The sequence below is a fragment of the Glandiceps talaboti genome, chromosome 20, assembly GCF_964340395.1.
Source record: "Glandiceps talaboti chromosome 20, keGlaTala1.1, whole genome shotgun sequence".
NCBI classification, from domain to species: domain Eukaryota; kingdom Metazoa; phylum Hemichordata; class Enteropneusta; family Spengelidae; genus Glandiceps; species Glandiceps talaboti.
Genome location: NC_135568.1, coordinates 2,092,747 through 2,116,632, shown reverse-complemented (window position 1 = coordinate 2,116,632; position 23,886 = coordinate 2,092,747). Strand labels below are relative to the sequence as shown.

The window sequence follows — 23,886 nt, the reverse complement described above, 5'->3', positions numbered from 1 at the left end:
AGAGCTATAAATTGGCCCAGAACAAGAAAATGATTCTATGTAATCCTTTATGGACCACTGATGAAAAGAACTTATAGCAAGAACCTGGGACTAAATTATGGGCCTTTAAGATCAGGATATAAATAAGCATGATATTGTATTACATGTATGTGTATATACCTATCTCATGGTAGTCTGGATGTCAGTGTGGTCAGGTCTCTAAACCATGTGAGTGAAGGTGTAAATCGTAATGATATCAAATAGGAACTATCTCATGGTGAAACAAAATAATGATAGTTAACTCAAAGAGTTGCAACATTCAACAGAAGACAAGCCAGAAACATCAAGGATGGGATGTTAAGAAATGACAAAGAAGAAGAGTGAATATCGTAGTAATAACACACGACAAAGTTATCAGGCATTATCTAGTCTTGACAACTTATCACAGAAATGAAACAGTACATACACCGTATGTAGTACATGTAATTTGTTTATATAAGTCTCACAGAAATGAAACAGTACATACACTGTATGTAGTACATGTAGTTTGTTTATATAAGTCTGACAGAAATGAAACAGTACATACACTGTATTTAGTACATGGAGTTTGTTTATATAAGTCTGACAGAAATGAAACAGTAACATACACTGTATGTAGTACATTTAGTTTGTTTATATAAGTCTGACAGAAATGAAACAGTACATACACTGTATGTAGTACATGTAGTTTGTTTATATAAGTCTGACAGAAATGAAACAGTACATACACTGTATGTAGTACATGGAGTTTGTTTATATAAGTCTGACAGAAATGAAACAGTACATACACTGTATTTAGTACATGGAGTTTGTTTATATAAGTCTGACAGAAATGAAACAGTACATACACTGTATTTAGTACATGTAGTTTGTTTATATAAGTCTGACAGAAATGAAACAGTACATACACTGTATGTAGTACATGTAGTTTGTTTATATAAGTCTGACAGAAATGAAACAGTACATACTCTGTATGTAGTACATGTAGTTTGTTTATAAGTCTGACAGAAATGAAACAGTACATACTCTGTATGTAGTACATGTAGTTTGTTTATATAAGTCTCGCAATCATTTATACAATATGTGTAGACAGAGCATTCGTTGCAGTTTTTCAAATATTTATCCATGATATTTTAATACAAAAAATGTACAGAATGTATGTTTGGCTGATATTTTGAGTGATTAGCCACACCTACATGGCAATTGTAAGTTCTAATAGTACATGTTTTTTGTGACAGGAGAAATGAAGTTGCCTTTTGTGTTTCACTCATGGAATATGTTTTTTTTTGGAAACAGATTGTCGCGTCAGTGCAGAAAGGTCATATCTGCAATGCAATTGTATAGGCAGATACAACCTTACTGCACTGATGCGATGTGTATAGGCAGATACAACCTTACTGCACTGACGCCATGTGTATAGGCAGATACAACCTTGCTGCACTGACGCGGTGTGTATAGGCAGATACAACCTGACGCGATGTGTATAGACAGATACAACCTTATTGCACTGACACAATTAGGCAGATACAACTTCACTGCACTGACACAATTAGGCAGATACAACTTCACTGCACTAACATGATGTGTTATAATAAATTCCCAAATGAGAATTTAATATTTCACCATCATTTTTGAGGAATCTTGGTAAATATCTTGGGAAATCAGTCATATTATTTATAGGTAGATTTTACCTACAAAGTTTACCAATCATATCAACAGCACTGTGTATTGATTTTTCCAGCTGGTTGAGGTAATAACTAAAAGCATAATATTGATTTACTATGCATGAAGCAAATCACCTGTTAATGGTTGTATGGATATTGTAGGAATGGAGTCATGATGGGCAAATGGTTAGAGTGGCTGGCTTGGAATCTGCAGGTTCAGGTTCGAGCCCCATCGCTGCCGTTTGTTTCTGAATGGCTATAAAGTCCATGGGCAAGATTTGAACCATGATTGTGCCTAAGTCAACCCAGCTGTATAATTGGGAACTGTTTCTAATTTTTAGATCAGTTTGTTGAAGATTCTCATATCACATGACAGTTCAACTCTGTGTCTTGTAGCCATGGCAACCACCTGTCACTAGATCATCAGTCAGCCAGAAGAAGAAACATTAATAACTTATATGTTGCTACAAGTACATGTACATGTATTGTAGCTAAAATGATGTAGGCTTGGTGTTTCACTCATGGGACATTACAGCTAAAATGATGTAGGCTTGGTGTTTCACTCATGGGACATTATGTTTTTGACACAGAGCTATAGACATATTTTAATTCCAGACTTAACAATAACAGACTCACAATAAACAGCAGGATCCTTTGCCCAATCACACTGAACAGTGATAAGCATTTTTTCTCATTTTGACTCACAACAACAAAATTTGGCTATAAGAGATAGGGGAACACCAAATTTTGGTGCATCACTGCAGTGACGTGTCAAATTGGCTTGGAGGGCACACTGTTGAGGACAGTATGGATTCCAGGTTACAAATAGCCATGCTATACTGTAGAACAGGACAGTATGGATTCCAGACTACAAATAGCCATGCTATACTGTAGAACAGGACAGTATGGATTCCAGGCTACAAATAGCTTTATTATACTGTAGAACAGGACAGTACATATTCCAGGCTACAAATAGCCATGCTATACTGTAGAACAGGACAGTATGGATTCCAGGCTACAAATAGCCATGCTATACTGTAGAACAGGACAGTATGGATTCCAGGCTACAAATAGCCATGCTATACTGTAGAACAGGACAGTATGGATTCCAGGCTACAAATAGCCATGCTATACTGTACAACAGGACAGTATGGATTCCAGGCTACAAATAGCCATGCTATACTGTAGAACAGGACAGTATGGATTCCAGGCTACAAATAGCCATGCTATACTGTAGAACAGGGCTGCATGCATTCCAGGCTACAAATAGCCATGCTATACTGTAGAACAGGACAGTATGGATTCCAGGCTACAAATAGCCATTGATAGTAATTGAACTGTTCTTGTACTAAGTGACCCAGTAATGGTGTACTTGTGTCACCTTCATCAATAGAATCTCAACGCGGAAAATAGAAAGATGGTGAAAAATGTGGTGGTGGCTCTGAATGTTGATAGAATGAGATGAACACCAAAACAATTACTTTGGACAAGTACACCAGTACCATCTGTAGAGACGTTGTTATTGGATAATTTTGTCAAAACATAGTAAACAAACAGTAATGAATGAGTCTGTCATTATATCTGAGAATATAAACACACTTTTGCCTGGAGGGTAGCACAGCTTGTCAGCACAAGTGATTGCATGCAAACAATATGTACCATACTGTACCAGACTAGAGTGAGACCGAGAGTGGTTTTTTGACCTTGAGGCTTATATCACCACTGTTCACTGTAAGCTGTTATCGTGGGAGAGCTATTATCCTGATAGTATTTTAAAAGCTAAAGGTTTATGAACTCAGCTTGATAATGGGGGAAAAGTGGAAATCTCAGAAACTGGCATAGTTTTCCATTCATTATAAAACTTAATTTGGTTGGGATCCCATCACTAAAATGAATGGAAAACTGGCATTTTAGCTACTATTTATGAGTACCCTTAACAAAACAAACCTAGGTAAAACAACTAGGGAACTTGGGTAGATTTTGCCCACTTACCACCCTTAACAAAAACACTGGCAGGGAACTCTGGTAAAATGACAGGGGAACTCAGGTAGATTTTACCTGCTTACCACCCTCAACAAAAACACTGGTAGGTAACCCTGGTAAAATGACTTGGAAACTCAGGTAGATTTTACCTACTAACCACCCTTAACAAAAACACTGGCAGAGAGCCCTGGTAAAATGACTTGGAAACTCAGGTAGATTTCACCCACTTAATACCTTACCTTAAAGATATAAAGACTTTAATGGTAATATCATGTACCCTGAACTGCATCAAAATGCCTGTGGGTAAACATTGTAACGTACACATTATATCACAGGGGGCAGCAAGCATGTAACTGATTGATTGATCGATCGATCGGTTGATTTATTGATTGATTGATTTATTATTTGGTTGAATGATTGATCGATTGAATGATCAATTTTTGTGGTGCAATATAACTTATCACACTGGACAAACACTCGATCATCGAATGTTTGTCCAGTGTGATAATCCCCCAGTAGATGAGAGATAAAGCAAACTGTTAATGTAAGTGATCTCTCGCCAATTATAAGATTAGGAATGTTTTAATTTAGATAAGAGAAGAATGGACAAGGCGTATTTATGTAGTCAATAAAGAAAAGAGAGAATTACATACAGCCTCGGACTGCTAGTGGTCTGAGATATAGCTGAGAGCAAAGTAACCAGGGAAAGACAAAGAAATAGTTTTAAAACTCAATGAGTGAATTGATCAATATCACACACAAAATAAGTTATATTGCACCACAAAAATTGATCATTCAATCGATCAATCATTCAACCAAATAATAATCAATCAATCAATCAATCAATCAACCGATCGGTCGATCGATCAATCAGTTACATGCTCGCTGCCCCCTGTGATTATATGGTGAAACATATCCAATGAAATTAGTTTTTGGGCCTGTACCCAATCAATCCCAACATGGTATATGTGTATATAGTCACGTTCACTTGATTTCTGTTTTTGTTTTCATTCAGTTTGTACTAGAGGTGAATTTCGGTGCAATGATGGCCAATGTATTTCATTCACTGGGAGATGTAATGGTGTACAGAATTGTAACGATGGCTCTGATGAAAATGGATGTCGTAAGTTGATGTTATTTTTTTATTCTCTAGAAATAGGGTGGGTTAATCGGTTATAATGCATGTTAGGGTGGAGAAGGGGGTTTGAGTCAGCAGGGATTTGTATTGAACAGAGGTGGAGATACTGACGTTATTTTGGATTCTTCAGAAATAGGGATGTAGTGGATTATGACGTGTGTTGTGGTGGGGAAGGGCGGTGACGGTGGGGGATTTATATTCTAAGGAGATGGAAATGTAATGCTGTACAGAATTCAATTGTAGTGATGGGTCTGGTGAAAATGGATGTCATTAGTCAGCGTTATTTTTGATTACTTAGAAATATGGATGGGAATTTTTAGGAGTGGGGTGGGGTATTGTGTATGTTAGGTGGGGACGGGGTTGAGTTGCCAGGGATGTGACCCAGATGATATAGCTGCAGCAAGGTAGCACTATTCATGGATTCCTTGGGAGTGGATAGTTTGGTAGGAATGAAGGCAGGGTCCAGGTTGATAAACCTCATCAGAATGACAATGTCCATAGTTACAGCTGACCTCTAGGTGGCAGTATGTATTTGTGGATATCTCATCTGTCTGTCAATCTCTCCTGTTGATAATCCTTATCACAATGACAATGTCCATAGTTATAACTGACCTCTAGGTGGCAGTATGTATTTGTGGATATCTCATCTGTCTGTCAATCTCTCCTGTTGATAATCCTTATCACAATGACAATGTCCATAGTTATAACTGACCTCGAGGTGGCAGTATGTATTTGTGGATATCTCATCTGTCTGTCAATCTCTCCTTTTGATATCATTATCACAATGACAATGTCCATAGTTATAGGTGACCTCTAGGTGGCAGTATGTATTTGTGGACATCATTTCTGGCTGTCAATCCTAGATGATGAGCCTCATCACAATAGTTACAGCTGACTTCTAGATTTGCTGATTATACAGTAGATGGTAATTATTTTCATGTTGATTTGATATTATTGATAAAGGAAAGAATAGCGTGTACATTGATATAGTGTATTTCAATATGTCATGTTCTATATCTTACAGCTTCTGTGACATGTGGCAGTAATCAGTTCTCATGTCCGAGGTCAAATTTATGTATTTCCCTAGAATGGGTTTGTGATGGGGATGATGATTGTGGAGATGGTTCTGATGAAAATGAAGACTGTGGTAAGTTTAAAAAAAGCCTTTGTTAAAGTTTAAATTCTTTTTAATCATTTGTGGTTAATTTTTGACCAAAGTTTTACTAGAAATAGTTCAGTCCTCATGACAGTCTCAAGCAATTAGCCGTCCAAGTGCTACAATCCTGAGGGTTTACCTGGAAAACTCGGGTGTCATAAACTTTGTTTGCATCTCTTAAGCTGTTTGCAGTGTTACTTCTAATAGCCTAATAAAATTGATAACAACTGATATAACACAGAGAATAGCTTTGCCTCATTTGATTTACTCCTTAGAAATGATCTTACAGCTGTTTACTTGTGTTATGTAAGAGCCATTTGTAAATATTGGTACTCTTTGATAACAAGTCCACTTGCTTGGCTAATGGGTTGTTCCTATCATGTTAAGTGGCACAAGTTGATTTTATAAACCTTTTACTCAAGTGAAAATACTTATTTAAAACCTCAATTAAACTATTCTAGTATAATATTAATGTTAATGCTGCCTTCTATGACATTACAATTGTCCTTCTGGCATTGTGAGAACAGTTGATTGCCGAGTATAGATTCCTCAACACTGTTTGGTATGTATCAAAAAATATGTCATCAGATTGCTTATATGTTCTATTTTAAAACCATGTTTGAGTTCACTCAATTACAAGTGAAAGTTATGTTTATGTTTATGTTTGCAACCAATCAACAATCTTCTTGTGAAGAGTGGTACAACTGCCGACGTCATATCATATCATATTACAGCTAGAAAAGGCTAATAGCCTATGAGCTGATCAAATGTCAACTTGTCCAAAAAACAATCAATCACCAAAACATATATTTAATAACAAGTAAAGGGGAAGTGGAAGTTTGTTTGTGAATGTGAACTATTATGTAAAGAGGCCATACAACTGTTCATATCAAATGACGAAATGTAATACAAGTCTCTGTACTTCCAACATGCTGTGCCAAGTGTTATTAATCCAATTCCGTTGTTTACTTTCCCTGTTTATAACAGGTTCCGTTTGTCCACGGTCTGATGTCGACAGTTGTATAATTTAATTTATTGAGTGGTTTTGTCTGTTCTTTTTCAGAACCAATAACATGTGGTGGTCAAACGTTTACTTGTACTAATGGTAACTGTATTCCTAATTCCTGGAGATGTGACCATGAGAATGATTGTGGAGACTCGTCTGATGAAACTGACTGTGGTAAGTAACAATCAGTCTGATTGGCTAAGGAACAAACTCCTGGAAATTCAAGTATATAGTGAATAAATTCTGCTAGGAGTCTATTAAAAGAGGTGTAGACAACAATATAAAACAGTCCTCTAAGATGTAAAGTTGACTTAACGTTTTGAGCAATAACTCTTTATCAGAAACAGAGGTTAAAGTTAGACAGCTAATGAGCCAGGTGATCATAATGTAATGAAAATGTGGAAGAGAATACACCGCAAACACAAAATCCTAAAAAATTAGAAAAATAGAACGATTACGCTGTAACGATTGAATTTGTCATTCAGATGAAGATTGTTGACCAAGACAGTACAGATTGAAAGCACAATGCTGAAAAACTAAAAAAAAATGCCTGTGCGTTATAAACAATGTAAATCATTTGACCTAACAAGCTGATGAATATTTTTGGTGATTTCGAATCAGATAGGGTTTTCCAACAGCTTCACATTGACCTATTAACTTCAAGATCTCAAAATATGTATATTAAATTTTCATGTTTGATTTCAGTTTTTCGTACATGTGCAGAGACTGAGATGCCATGTGCTGATGGACAGTGTATACTGAAAACTAGATGGTGTGATGGTGTCAATGATTGTAGAGATTCCAGTGATGAAATAAACTGTTCTACAAGTAAGTTAAATGTTTTAATGAAAATTTACTCAAGTGAAAAGGAAATTATTTTAAGCAAGTAACTATGAAAATATTAATTTTATCCAATGGTTGTCAATGGTTATTTGAAAGAAATTTATTAAATATATACAAATTTATTCATTTTTCAAAATGATATGTTTAGGACTGTTTTTGGATACAACCTACATTTATGATTTTACCTATATACTTATAACATTAGCCTATTTCTTTGTAGTGTTCGTTAATATATTTATTACACTTATGTACCCAAATAGAATAGTCAATTTTTTATACGGTTGTAATAAAGTTATATCTAATCTAATCTTTAAAAAAATATGTATGTGTGTTTGTTTCTTGTTCATTTAGATCCACAGTGTAGTCGTCATGAATTTCTCTGTGGTGATGGGTCATGTATCCCTCTAGAGTTGCAGTGTGATCATCAAGAAGAGTGCATAGATGGGTCGGATGAAGTTGGCTGTGGTAAGTTCATTGATTATCTTGGTAAGGAGTAAAAAAAAATTGTGTGGTTCCGATTACATTCAATTTTAAAATAGATGGGGTAGGTAGATTTTTTTATTTTATTTTATTATATATATATTTTTTTATGTGTGAGTGTCTAGTTCAGGTTTTCCATTGCTTTCCAAATGGTCTCTGTGTTGTTTATTTCTTCCTATCAGATGTTCAACTATTACAGATTGGAAGAATAATTTTTATATTGTCTTTTTAAGTGGATGTCAGTTTCCACACCCACTATTTCTTGTGAGACTTCACGATTTTCACAATTTTATTATTATTTTTCTCGAATACGTAAAAAAAAGTTTACGGTCAGTGTCAAAAACTCGGTGGGGGTCAGGTAACTGGAATCAAACAACTTTTTTATTTGGCCTAAGTTGTGTAGGTATGAATTTGTAGAATAGGTGCATTGACTTTGATTTTAAAGTGAAAAGCTCAGGGTTGAGTCCCATATGAAGGCACCATATATAGTTGATGAATATGACCTTGACAAGCATTGAAATTAAATAATTTCTAGCTCCATTTTACAAACTTGCATATAAAAGTATTACTTTATAAATTGTATAAAATTATGAATAAAAAAAGGAACTTCTAAATATAAATATGATGATTGTATATGATTGTATATTTAACCTGTATATGTTGTTCTGTCCATGTTGTTTGTGCCATGTCTTAATGCATTTTGTATAAGAACCAGGTCCATGTAATGTTTTCCCCACCCCACCACTTTCCTCCTTGGTAATTTTGCTCCTAGAAATTCTTTCCAGTCTTCAACTAGTTCTCAAAGACTATATATTATAATATAATAATAATAATAATAATAATCCTTATTTAGACTCGATAGCCTCATAGGTATAATGCCTCTTTTCATGAGGGTCGAGTTATTATTATCCCTAGCATAGACCTAAATCTATAACCAGGTACCCAATTATACAGCTGGGTTATCTGAGGCACAATCGTGGTTCAAACCTTGCCCAAGGATTTTAGCCATTCAGAAACAAATGGCAGCGACAGGGCTTGAACCTGCAAGCTGCAGATTCAAAGCCGGCCACTCTAACCATTCACCCATCATGACTCCATTCTAAGCCTGGTGCAATATGTTTATTTACAAAAAGGCATTTTAGCCAATATTTATTTTCATGTTTTGCTTTTCCAGGAAAATTAGCGTAAATAATGCTTTCCAGGTTTGTTGTATAAGGTTTGATAGAAAGAATTGTAATTGTTTCATTCACAGATTACCCAACTTGTTCTGGAAATCAGTTCAGCTGTGAGAACACAAAGTGTATACGTTCATCCTGGGTGTGTGATGGCGATGATGATTGTTTAGATGGTTCTGATGAAAAAGGATGCTGTAAGTAACAATAATTCAATTTTCTAATACATGCTACCTGAAATAACATTTATCATGTGCTAGGGGGTCAAATCTTAGAACAATGCAATATGGGTAAAATGTCAACATCTTATTTTATTTTGCCATCTTCATAACGTATGGGGAAACAAATGACTGAATACATATGCTGTAAGTAACAATAATGTTCTAATACATGCTACCTGAGATAACATTTATCATGTGCTAGGGGGTCAAATCATAGAACAATGCAGTATGGATAAAATGACAACTACTCATGTTATTTTTTTCCATCTTTACAACATACAGGGAAACAATGCATATATATTATAAGCTTTTTTTATATTTTGTGTTGTCCAGACTTCATACTTTCTATATCCTTTCATTGTTGAATAATTATAAATGTCTGTTTCTTTTCCCAGCATATTCATCATTAGTTTGTCCACCAACTCAGTGGCTTTGTAAGACAAATGGAACATGTATAGATTTATCAAAAGTTTGTGATGGACAGAATGATTGTGAGAATGGAGAAGATGAAACTGGTAATGGAAGAACATGTAGTAAGTTAATTTATGAGTAGAAATATAAATTACCATGGCAACAATGATAAACTTATATATAAAAGTGTAACACTGGATCTGAAGGATATTACAATTTTACTCAATAATTGGTTAAAGGGGACTGTCACTCCAGGAAATAGAGACATTTTCATAAAACATGGGTTCTTGAGAGTCATTTGGTCATCTTACATCACCTACAATTATTTATGATTTCAGAGAAACATCAAGTTCATTTTGTGCATTTATGGGGTATATTTGCTATAGGCTATTGCATCATGGGAGATACACTATTCAGTGGTTGAACACTGAATATTCACGAGTACAAAATGCTCTACATGTCAATGTGAAACAGGTGTCAAAATACAAATGCCAGGTTCACAGTATCTACTGAAATACTAAATACTTAAAAATCCAAAGCCTGGTTGTGAAATTAATGTGTAAAGCCAACAAAAAAGAAGAATAGTTTCTGGTCAGTGCATGCAAAACTTAAATATCCTTGCGTCGGTCTTTTTTTTCTTTTCTTTTTTTTGGTTTGTCCAACCCATGCAGTCTGCAGATCCTATGGGAAACACAAAAATAACCCTTCTTACTTCAGTGAAGACAACTGCAGAGTCCATCATGAACAAGCAAATGACATCTGCCCCACATACACACTTGCTCTAATGTACTAAATAAAAAGAACAGTAACTGCCATAAACAGCAGATTGAGTGACACGTTTGTTGAGATTTAAAAAAAAAATTGTGTCATCTCACCACTTTAGATACAGTGCCCTGACCATAACCAATTCTTTTTTTCCCTTAGTATATATATTATCTGTGTCATGTACAGAGCTGATACCTTGCCTTTTGCAAGATTTCCCATCATTATATTTCAAGTGAATACTTTTAATAGATGTTTTTACAATTTTCATTTAGATCTGTTTTCAGTGGAATACAATCAGTGTCAGATTATGATTTGAAAAAATGATAAAAAATTGAATGAGACAGGTGACTTCAAAGGATTCCTGTCAATGAAATGGAAACTAAAATGTCTGAATAACTCACCTATTGATAGTTTTCCAATTGATGTCAATATAATGATGAACACTCCTTTCATAGATTGCCCAAACTATAACATTCAAAGAACTGTAATGTTTCCATGGCGATCTAGAAAAAGAATTTGTTTGAGCTTTTGTATGCAGAAAACAGCAATTAGTGCAATTAAAAGGAAATAGTTTAGTTTGTACTATGAGTGATTCAGAAAGGATTTGTTATTGACAATTGGAACTGTACAAAGGTGTCTATGCTGTAATAGTATCCTTAAATAGTGAATGACAGAGATGGATAGAGAGAGAAAGCCTGGTGGGAAATCTGGAAGGGTGGAAGGGAAGATAGACATGGAGACAGATAAATAGACAGACAGACAGTCAGACAGACAGACAGACAGGCAGACAGATAGACAGATAGACAGACAGACACAGACAGACAGACAGACAGACAGACAGACAGACAGATAGTCACAGACAGACAGACAGACAGACAGACAGACAGACAGACAGACAGACAGACAGAAAGACATGTAGAGAGATATATATTGAAATATCATGATACCCCTAGTGATATTTTAGACAAGTCTTAAATATAACCAGGAACAATTGATATGACGATTGGTATAAGACCATATCTTTTACGAACCTGGGATATCTTTTCACTGATGAATGTTACTACTTGGTGAAGTGCCATGTAGCATTGGTACTGATTCTATTGTGTTTGTATTCTTACAGGTCAGAACAACTGTGGTTTCTTGAGTTGTGAATATTTATGCCACGCTTCACCAAATGGCGGTGTGTGTTACTGTGACCCTGGCTATGCACTCAATTCCGATAACAGAACTTGTTCAGGTATGATGTCATACGTCAAACAAATCTTACCTAACACACAAACTGAAGCCCATTAGTAGTTCTATGTTAATAATAGTAAAGAATTTTATGTCATCGAATCAGTTGTTAGTTATATATCTTAGTACCAGGTTTGAGTTCAGTCAGTTGTGAGTGATGGTTACATATTTGTGGAGTCATGATGGGTGAATGGTTGGCGTGACCAGCTTGGAATCTACAGGTTGCAGGTTCGAGCCCCGTCACTGCCTCTGAGTGGCTAAAGTCCTTGGGCAAGATTTGAACCATGACTGTGCCTCAGTCAACCCAGCTGTATAACTGGAGACCTGGTAGGATGTAGGTTGCAATGTGAAGGCTTTAATCCTATGCGCTTAAATGGCTGCAATGGATTATATGCTCCCCGGGGAGTTGAGGAAGACTAAAGGGCCGTTGTGCCGTTCTGATCCGAGCCAGGGGTAATAATTGTAAAGCGCTTTGAGCACGGAGTGAGAAAGTGCTATATAAGAACCCAACATTATTATTATTATATACTTCTGAAGTACAATACTGTGAGTACCTGTGAATATGCAGCAAAAAGAAATAAAAAAATGTACAAACTGAAATTGTATCCCTTTAGAATTGTAGTATATACTAGTGTGTGAGATTATAATAAGAATTCAAAGGTGCTTACTTTGGTCACACGTTTTGTATTCATTCGTCCATGCAGATTATGATGAATGTACAGTATGGGGTACCTGTGATCAAATATGTCAGAATCTACCAGGAACTTATGAATGTACCTGTAGTGATGGTTACGTGCTTGAAGGTACTAAACGCTGTAAAACAACTGGTAAGTGAACATACTAAACACTGTAAAACAACTGGTAAGTAAACATACTAAACACTGTAAAACAACTGGTAAGTGAAGACACTAAACACTGTAAAACAACTGGTAAGTGAACATACTAAACACTGTAAAACAACTGGTAAGTGAACACACTAAACACTGTAAAACAACTGGTAAGTGAACATAATAAACACTGTAAAACAAATGGTAAGTGAACATACTAAACACTGTAAAACAACTGGTAAGTGAACATACTAAACACTGTAAAACAAATGGTAAGTGAACATAATAAACACTAAAAGAATGGTAAGTCAACATACTAAACACTGTAAAACAACTGGTAAGTGAACATACTAAACACTAAAAGAATGGTAAGTCAACATACTAAACACTGTAAAACGACTGGTAAGTGAAGATACTAAACACTGTAAAACAACTGGCAAGTAAAGATACTAAACAATGTAAAACAACTGGTAAGTGAACATACTAAACACTAAAAGAATGGTAAGTGAACATACCAAACACACTAAAACAACTGGTAAGTGAACATACTAAATGCTGTAAAACAACTGGTAAGTGAAGATACTAAATGCTGTAAAACAACTGGTAAGTGAACATACTAAATGCTGTAAAACAACTGGTAAGTGAACATACCAAACACACTAAAACAACAGGTAAGTGAACATACTGTGTATATATATATGTGTGGGGGGGAGGGGGAGGGAGGGATGTGGTGGGTAGTTGAGTATATGCATATCTATAATTCAGTGCTGATAATTGTCAATAACTTTGCTGTTTCAAATAAAATTATCTTTTGTTTTCAGGTGATCCATTGAAATTATTGCATTCAGTCAGAAGTGCCATAGTTAGCACTGATGAACACGGCAGAAACAGTGAAACAATTGTTGTCGCTGCCAATGCTATTGGAATAGACTACCACTTTGAATATCAAAAAATCTACTGGACAGATAACACCCATGATAAGGTAGGGAGTACTGATGACGTTTTGTGGTGATGGTAGTGGTGATGGTTGGTGGTAGTGGTGGTGTTGGTGGTTAATTGTGGCAATTGTTAGTAGTCACAGTAGTGGTGGTGGCCGATAAGATGTGCCACCGACACACAAAGTTTCTAGTGACGCACCAAAATTTGGTGTTCCCCTATCTCTTACTATGTGGTGATTCACAATAAATGCCAGTTTTTATCATGTTGACTCACAACAACAAAATTTGGCTATCATTAGAGGGCACACTGGTGGTAGTGATGACGATAGTGGTGGTGACAGGTGGTGGTGATGGTGGTAGTGATTACAATAGTAGTGGTGATGAGTAGTGGTTGATGTTGTGGTTGGTAGTCATGATGGTGGTCATATTAGTAGATGGTGATGGTATATTTGTAGTGTGGTTTGGTGGTAGGTTGTTGATACCAAGGCTATTGGGGTGGACTACATCCTTGCAAGTCAAGACTTCTCAACATAGATAATAGCCATTTCAATTGCTGTTTAGGTGTTTGCTCTAATCAAAATATATAGAAAAATTAATGTTTGAAAAGTTTTAATTAGTTGGTATAGAAGTAAAAACAAAAGTCATGTGTACATATGAACTATGAGGGCGCATGTTCTAATTCTTGTGCAGAAACATATATGAGATTAATTACAAATACTGAGTTTTGAGAAAGTTATAGTTTGTGATTAAACCCCAAAGTTTGAATTCTTCTGTATTGTATTACCACTATCTTATCAGTGAAGTGATAGGGACAGAATAGAAGTAAAAACAAAAGTTATGTGTACATATGAACTATGAGGGCGCATGTTGTGATTAAACTCCAGTGTTTGAATCCTTATGTATTGCACTACTACTATCTTATCAGTGAAGCAATAGGGACGGAATAGAAGTAAAAACAAAAGTTATGTGTACATATGAACTATGAGGGCGCATGTTGTGATTAAACCCCATCCTTGTGCCTTGTCAGACAACAGTTTTTCACTCACACCCACCTTTTTATCCTGATTTGACATTGGCATTTTAAAGTGACACAAGCTTGAAGTTAATAAACTTGTGACATAAAACCTTGATGAAACTGTTCTAGTAACGTTAATGTCAATGCATACATGCCATCTATGACATTCATGTTGTTAGAATCGTTGATTGTATTTTTTTACATGTATAAAATGTCGTGCCATATAATTGTTTAAAAGCTATATCTCAATATTCAGTGAGGCTCTGGACGTCGTGTTGTAGTATTGCAACTATATAACTTTATTTACATGTAATGGTGGTGATGTCCTTGTCATAATAATCTCATGTATTTTTTATTAGATATTAATGTATAGATCATATCATTACAGTTGATCCCCAAATTACTTTTATTATTTCAAAAGGACAGAAGTATTTCAAAAGGACAGAAGTAAGCTTGCATATATTTAAGTTTTGGCACCCCCTCAGAAGTTTGATTTCAATGAAGTTCATCCCTAAAGCACATTCAGCCTCAATGTCATAATTATTATTCTTTTCCAGCTGTATTCATCCAACCTTGATGGTACTGGTGTACACGTTATTTTAGATCTGGGATTACAAACTCCAGAAAGCGTGGCCGTTGATTGGATCAGTGATAAATTGTACATAGTAGAGAGTCATGCCCATAGAATAGATGTTTGTAATTTAAATGGATCTATGAGAACAGCCGTGATAGCAGACAGAGTGGATCAGCCTAGAGGAATTGCCCTGGATCCAACAGTAGGGTTAGTATGTCATTTTGTAATTAGTCTCAACTACCCAGAATCCAACAGAAAGGGCAGTATGTAATGTCATTAGTCTCAGTTACCCAGAATCCAACAGAAGGGGCAGTATGTCATGTTGTCATTAGTTTCAGCTAAGAATCCGACATTACATTACATTACATTACATTACATTACATTACATTACATTACATTACATTACATTACATTACATTACATTACATTACATCAGTAATTTGAATGTCAGAGACTGTCACTGGTCTCGTACAATTTCTGATTGCATGGAAACGATTTATAATTTTCATTTTTATCAACTTTAATCAACACAAGTGGATGATAGTGGTGCCTTGGTCATAGTGGATATAACCATCCTGTAATGAAGACGGTGTAAACACTGAATGAAATTGAATTTGCAGCCACTTGAGGGAAACTTGCTATCAGAAACACTGTATTACTTTGATTCTATGTAATTAGTTTAGTCAAATCTCATAAGTACAAACTCGGTTACAATGAAAACCTGGTTACAACAAATATTAGTCAAAGGTACCAATCATTGTTTGCCATGTAAATTACAATGTTTTTAACGAACTCACCAATAATGAAAACCTGGTTACAATGAACACTAGTCAAAGGTACTGATCTCGTGCTATTGTATACTATGTAAATCACAACATTTAGAACGAACTCACTTTAGCAAAAACTCAGTTACAATGAACACTAGTCAAAGGTACCGATCTCATGCCATTGTTTACTATGTAAATCACTATGTTTAGAACGAACTCACTTATAACGAAAATTTGGTTGCTGATTTTTCGTCAGAGAATAATGGTTTTTGACACCGACAAAGATTTTACTTTTATTGCAGTGATTCAAACGGATAAGACTTCAATGTACATCAATGTCTTTTACTAGTCTAAGATTATATCAACCTGTTGCACAAATAGCATGTGTATGATATTAGCTTTCTGATAGCTGATTACTGTTGTATCTCATAGTGTGTATATTACACCAAGCGCAAGCCAAGTTATTACCTTTGAATAGAAAATATGGATTTTATACCCTGGTCATTCTACATCACAACAACCCATGTGCACATCACATGTTCTGTGGTGCTCAAAATATGATTCAAAATGTTCAAAAATCGCCATAATTTTAGAAGGTATAATTATGTTATTCCTCAGTATTTTTTTCAAATACTTGTTATCTAACAGATTGATCACTACTCGTCCAGCAACTTGTGCTGACAAGGCCCCTTAGGTCGCTTGTACTTTCCTGGGCTTAACGAAGAAAAATATTTGGTAATAACAAGTTATTATATTTCCAGGTACATGTTTGTGAGTGATTGGTCCTCAACACCTCATATACTGAGAGCTTACATGGATGGTACAAACAGACATGTCCTCGTTGATAACAAAATTATTTGGCCGAATGCCCTGTCAGTAGATTTGGCATCGAAAAGAGTCTTCTGGGCTGACGGTCGATTGGATTACATACAAAGTATCACATATGATGGACAGTACAGGTATGGTTTATTGTGTTCTTTCAAAATTCTTTCTTTTAACAAAGTGTAAATATGTGTATTAGTATTGCCTTCATTTCAGGTCCAAGGTTTAACTATAAAGTTGTCACATTAGTGTAACCTAATCAATGGTGTCACATGGATTACTTTGGATTAGTCTTTAGTTTAATGGATCATCTTGTTCTCTAACTCTATCAGTATGTTTGCTAAGTTTGGGGAACCCTGGTAACAGAAGGGGCAAAGAGGTAAAACTGGCAGTGTTTCCCATATAATCTATCATAATTTTGGTGGGGAACCCTGGTAAAATGATATGGGAACCCAAGTAGATTTTACCTACTTATAACCCTGGTAACAGAAAGGGGCAAAGAGGTAAAACTGGCAGTGTTTCCCATATAATCTATCATAATTTTGGTGGGGAACCCTGGTAAAATTATATGGGAACCCAAGTAGATTTTACCTACTTATAACCCTGGTAACAGAAAGGGGCAAAGAGGTAAAACTGGCAGTGTTTCCCATATAATCTATCATAATTTTGGTAGGGAACATCGGTCAAATGATATGGGAACCCAGGTAGATTTTACCTACTTATGCTATTACTGCTACTAGACAGCTTACTTTCTCCAAGTCCAACATCTGAATTTGAATGATAATCTAAAATGTGTCTGTTACTTTAGGACCAACTTGTTCGATAGTGCTGTCAGACAGCTGTTTTTCACACCTCTATGTTTTAATCCTAATCAGAGACAGGTCTTTAAGTTTAATTTTTATGGCCAGACAATTATTTTGCTTGTATATTCATAATACCATACTCCAACTTAAGAGATAAAAATTCTGTACTAACAGTACTCCCTAAAAGGACAGTTTGATAGGCACTCTATGAGCTCTGTCAGCATGTTACATAGTCAAAGTCATCTAGTATAATGAGCGTTATCTTAATGCGACCCCTATTTATATGCAGAGTAGGCCTCACCAACAAAAATTTGAATTGATAACAATTCTTCAAATTTCATTATCCAAAGGACAATTGTTGAAGATATGGCTGTAGTATCTCTATTCTAACATATTTCAATTATTTTGTTCATCAAAAAGAATTTGGAAAAAATTAGTCTGTTCTGCTACTTTAATGGTTGATTTTGATAGCTGTTCATTTTGTTTGACAGGGAAACAGTGATATCTGGTGGCACGAAAGTACCACACCCTTTTGATCTAGCTGTCTTTGAAAACTATGTTTATTTTTCTGACTGGACTAAGATGGGAGTGGTAAGAGTAAATAAATTTGACAGGGAGGACTACACCATCATATCAAGCAGCACTACGTTGAAACCAATGGGTGTTGTAGCATACCACCGCATTTGTCAACCACAGGGTGAGTTAGAATTTGAGAGAATCACATGGCATGTGAATGCAAGTGTTGCAAACTCACAGTATTTGAATATTAAGTGCTTGCAGTGTTCTCTCTGGCTGTACTGTCAGAACACAGTGAAAGGGCTGCAAAAACACTGCGAACATGGGTGGGTACAAATACCTCTGAGTAGCCACACCGGCACTTACGCAGTATTGGTTATTATTACATGTTTATCCAAAACAGCAAATTTCTGTAAAAAATCAGACTGCAATCACTTGATTTTGTGTGTAAAATACTGCCCGGAGAGGTCGCACACTCATTTGCATAACATTTGCATGAAATTTGCATACATGTATGAAAATGTGCTTTCAGTTTTGCATTGCACTAAAACAAATACCAATAGTGTGCATGCACCAATGACAATAACTATTACATAATAATATTTAAGATGAGTGTGTTTAATACATGTAATGTCATCAGTCCAACTACAGTACTACGCACCAAGAGAACTGGAAACCAGGTCTTGAAGGCAATACATTGATTTTGAGAATGGTGCAAGATGAATAAACTGGTTCCAAGTGAATTTTTATCAAAGCAGACTTTTTATAGGAACCAGTAAATACTCTCTTGTGCCATTGTTAAAATCAGGATATTAACACTATGAGAGCTATTCAGGACCAGGTATCCCAAGTTCAAAGTATGAAATTGTACTTCTTTGCCAAACTGTGTCATAGTTACATAATATGTAGTGCCATAAAGCCCTGGGTTTCTCCTAAATCCATTGTATCATAGAAATTGGATGTAGATATTAACTTGGCAACAAAAATGAGTTGAATTAAAAATTAAAATTACATGTCAAAATGGTATTATGGTAATATTTATCTGTGTGTTTTAGTGAGTGTCAAAAACAATGACATCCTCAGAAATGTTTGTTAACTAATAACATGTCAGAGGTAATGTTTTTAAAAACCCAAAAACTCGTCCTGTGTGATTCAGTAAAAGTGAAGTACAAAGAATACCTTTTTTGTCTGTATGTTTTTGTGTAGTACCAATCTTATAATGACAGTTCAGTTTTTAGCTGAAAGTGCAAAATGTAGTATTATGATAGACCCCCATGACGTGCGAGTGCCAGTGTGTCGTAATCAGGGTATTTGCAAGTCTTAGTGTCCTTGCAGTGTTCTGTGCTCGTGAAAGTGCAGTAGAAAAAACTGCAAGCACTTGTGCAAATACTCCTGAGTATCCACAGTGGAACTCACATGGCATGGGGTTCTGTTACTATTACTTATGTTTATCGCAAATTTCCTTAAACATGATACAATACATTCTTGTGTTACAGTAGTGAATGATTGTGTCCTCATTTGCATATCATTTGCATGCAGGTACATAAAAATGTTTTTGGTATTGCACTGCAGTGAAAATACTACTGTATATATGATAAAACTGTGTTTTTGTCTGTGTGTTGTGTAGTACCCAATCCCTGTGGTGATGACAATGGAGGTTGTGATCATATTTGTGTTATTAGCCATACTACAGACAACAGAGGACTTGGATACAGATGTCTTTGTCATATCGGATTTGAACTTAACATTGACCAGGCTACCTGTACAAGTAAGCTATGGAGAAAGGGAAGGAAAGTGGGAATAGAGGAATGAGTAGATGGGGGGGGGGAGTGGGCAGGAGGAAAGTGGGTGTACTTACAGGAGAAGAGAGAACATGGTAGAAGAGGAGATAGAGTGACAGAAAGGAAAGGGGAAATGGAAACAGGAGGGGGAAAGGGTAACTTGAGGGGGGAAAAGGAAGAATTGGTAAAGAGGGGAGATAGAGTGACAGAAAGGAAAGGGGAAAGGGAAACAGGAGGGGGGAAGGGTAACTTGAGGGGGAAAAGGAAGAATTGGTAAAGAGGGGAGATAGAGTGACAGAAAGGAAAGGGGAAAGGGAAACAGGAGGGGGAAGGGTAACTTGAGGGGGAAAAGGAAGAATTGGTAAAGAGGGGAGATAGAGTGACAGAAAGGAAAGGGAAAGGGAAACAGGAGGGTGAAGGGTAACTTGAGGGGGAAAAGGAAGAATTGGTAAAGAGGGGAGATAGAGTGACATGAAGGAAGGAGAATGTAACAGGAGGAATGATTTGGAGGGAGAGAGAGTTGGCAGTGGGATGAGATAAAGTGAGAGGAGGGAGAGTCAAATGGGGAGGAGGATATGATGGGGAGGAAGATGCAGAGAGGGAAAGAATTGAAGGGGAAATGCAATGTAAAGTTTGCGATTCAGTACAAATACAAGTTTTTGTTTCTTACAGAAATGAATGGCTTTATTCTGTATAGTCAAAGTCGTATGATTCGTGGTAAATCACTAAATAACACACAAGGAGAGGCTATGTTACCTATTACTACACCATCTGCTATGTACTCTGCTATTGATTATGATGCACAAAATGAACACATTTATTTCTCTGACTTGGACAAGCAAGTGGTGGCTAGAATGAAAATCAATGGCACAGGTGAGTTCACAAAAGTTTCAATGTATAACTATTAAAAGTGGAGGAGTAGATGGAATGACGGGAAGGAATGGGAACCTTAATCACGCCATGATTTAATGATTCAGAGATTTTGAGAGACATTAACGGTGATTAACAGGGAACTTGCAAACCCGCCATGTTGAATGTTGCATCATGGGAAATGTGATAATAAATGCTAATCAATTAGTATTATGAACAATATTGTTATATTGTTTGTAACCACAAATGATCAATTCATATTCACCCTGACCATTGTGGGAGGTTTATTTTATCGGTAGCTCCAGATTAGGTAATACGATAACCACAGATAATCCCATAGTCCTTTGCGTCTGAGCATGCTCAGTCTGGATTGCAAATTCCCTATTAAATCACTGTATTATCAAGGTCCTTAGCAGATGGATTGAGACATGACATTCAATTACACAATTTACTATTCCAATGTAAGTACAGTCAAACTGTGTTAGTGTGAATAGCTTGAGTCTAGGGAATTCAGTTCGTCATATGTGTGTTTTATTATAACCATACTAACACTGGGGGCGCTATTCAACATGGCATGCATTGTATATGTACTGTCCTAAAGATCGTTGGAATCAATGTTATTCTCCTTGTAACTTATCCTTTTGTTACAGGCTTTGAATATGTTATATCTGATGGTGTTATTGAATCTATCGCTATTGATTGGTTGGCCCAAAATATATACTATATAGACACTGTAAAGCAAAAGATGACAGTAGCAAAATTGAGTGATCCATCCATAAAACGAGTACTGAAAAGGAACATGAGACTGCCTACAGCTTTAGTTGTACATCCAACACAGGGGTAAGTAAATTGAGTGATCCATCCATAGAATGTGTACTTAAGCATAACATGAGACTGCCTACAGCTGTAGTTGTACTGAGTGATTCATCCATAAAACGAGTACTAAAAAGTAACATGAGACTGCCTACAGCTGTACTTGTTACATCCAACACAGGGGTAAGTATATAACTGAGTGATTCATCCGTAAAATGAGTACTAAAAAGTAACATGAGACTGCCTACAGTTGTAGTTGTACATCCAACACAGGGGTAAGTATATAACTGAGTGATTCATCCGTAAAATGAGTACTAAAAAGTAACATGAGACTGCCTACAGTTGTAGTTGTACATCCAACACAGGGGTAAGTATATAACTGAGAGATTCATCCATGAAATGAGTACTAAAAAGTAACATGAGACTGCCTACAGTTGTAGTTGTACATCCAACACAGGGGTAAGTATATAACTGAGAGATTCATCCATGAAATGAGTACTAAAAAGTAACATGAGACTGCCTACAGTTGTAGTTGTACATCCAACACAGGGGTAAGTATATAACTGAGAGATTCATCCATGAAATGAGTACTAAAAAGTAACATGAGACTGCCTACAGCTGTAGTTGTACTTAGAGATTCATCCATAAAACGAGTACTAAAAAGTAACATGAGACTGCCTACAGTTGTAGTTGTACATCCAACACAGGGGTAAGTATATAACTGAGAGATTCATCCATGAAATGAGTACTAAAAAGTAACATGAGACTGCCTACAGCTGTAGTTGTACTTAGAGATTCATCCATAAAACGAGTACTAAAAAGTAACATGAGACTGCCTACAGCTGTACTTGTTACATCCAACACAGGGGTAAGTATATAACTGAGAGATTCATCCGTAAAATGAGTACCAAAAAGTAACATGAGACTGCCTACAGCTGTACTTGTTACATCCAACACAGGGGTAAGTATATAACTGAGTGATTCATCCGTAAAATGAGTACTAAAAAGTAACATGAGACTGCCTACAGCTGTACTTGTTACATCCAACACAGGGGTAAGTATATAACTGAGTGATTCATCCGTAAAATGAGTACTAAAAAGTAACATGACACTGCCTACAGCTGTACTTGTTACGTCCAAGACAGGGGTAAGTATATAACTGAGAGATTCATCCATAAAATGAGTACTAAAAGTAACATGAGACTGCCTACAGCTGTACTTGTTACATCCAAGACAGGGGTAAGTATATAACTGAGTGATTCATCCATAAAATGAGTACCAAAAAGTAACATGAGACTGCCTACAGCTGTACTTGTTACATCCAACACAGGGGTAAGTATATAACTGAGTGATTCATCCATAAAATGAGTACCAAAAAGTAACATGAGACTGCCTACATCTGTACTTGTTACGTCCAACACAGGGGTAAGTATATAACTGAGTGATTCATCCATGAAATGAGTACCAAAAAGTAACATGAGACTGCCTACAGCTGTACTTGTTACATCCAAGACAGGGGTAAGTTCTGGGTATGATACTGATAAAGCTTATCCTTTTTGATTTCTTCTTTTTCTAAATAAATAAATAGGTCAGTTTCATAATCCTTCTTTTGAGAGGACCACTATAATATTAACTATGTTTTAACTATAATTATAGTACTCCAGTTAATACCCATGATTCTAGCCTGATCAGTCTGGTCGAACTAGGTTTCTGAATAGCACTCCAAGTGGCCAATGTAAATAATCCTTTGTTTTTCTACTTAACAACAGGAGTTGCATCACTGAAATGTACATCAATTGTCTAAGAATTGTATTGTTAAATTGTTGATATATTATATTTTGGAAGTTGTAATAGAATCTTGAAACTAACATTACTTCTGTTCTTCCAGGTACTTATTTTGGAGTGAAATTGCCAGACCAGCTAAAATTTTTAGATCCCTAGCGGATGGTTCTGAAGTAACTGTTATTGTTTCTACTGAACTACAAGAAGTGAGATCATTAAGTTTAGACTTTCTAGATAACCGTTTGTATTGGGCAGATGCAATGGTAAGACAATTTTTAAAATATTTTT

The 23,886-nt window shown here is 36.0% G+C and overlaps 1 protein-coding gene across 1 annotated transcript in view; it reads left to right on the top strand.

Annotated features, from left to right (window-relative positions):
- Positions 1–23,886, top strand: part of LOC144450953 (low-density lipoprotein receptor-related protein 2-like) — a 126,057-nt gene that overhangs the window by 16,503 nt on the left and 85,668 nt on the right. The window contains exons 2-18 of the mRNA XM_078141712.1: positions 4,681–4,788; positions 5,828–5,950; positions 7,023–7,139; positions 7,671–7,793; positions 8,160–8,273; positions 9,541–9,657; positions 10,077–10,214; positions 11,978–12,094; positions 12,795–12,917; positions 13,739–13,899; positions 15,428–15,651; positions 16,973–17,170; positions 18,328–18,533; positions 19,980–20,120; positions 20,806–21,006; positions 21,654–21,843; positions 23,705–23,861. Coding sequence (XP_077997838.1) covers positions 4,681–4,788; positions 5,828–5,950; positions 7,023–7,139; positions 7,671–7,793; positions 8,160–8,273; positions 9,541–9,657; positions 10,077–10,214; positions 11,978–12,094; positions 12,795–12,917; positions 13,739–13,899; positions 15,428–15,651; positions 16,973–17,170; positions 18,328–18,533; positions 19,980–20,120; positions 20,806–21,006; positions 21,654–21,843; positions 23,705–23,861 — 2,558 coding nt within the window. The remainder of the gene's footprint in view (positions 1–4,680; positions 4,789–5,827; positions 5,951–7,022; positions 7,140–7,670; positions 7,794–8,159; positions 8,274–9,540; positions 9,658–10,076; positions 10,215–11,977; positions 12,095–12,794; positions 12,918–13,738; positions 13,900–15,427; positions 15,652–16,972; positions 17,171–18,327; positions 18,534–19,979; positions 20,121–20,805; positions 21,007–21,653; positions 21,844–23,704; positions 23,862–23,886) is intronic.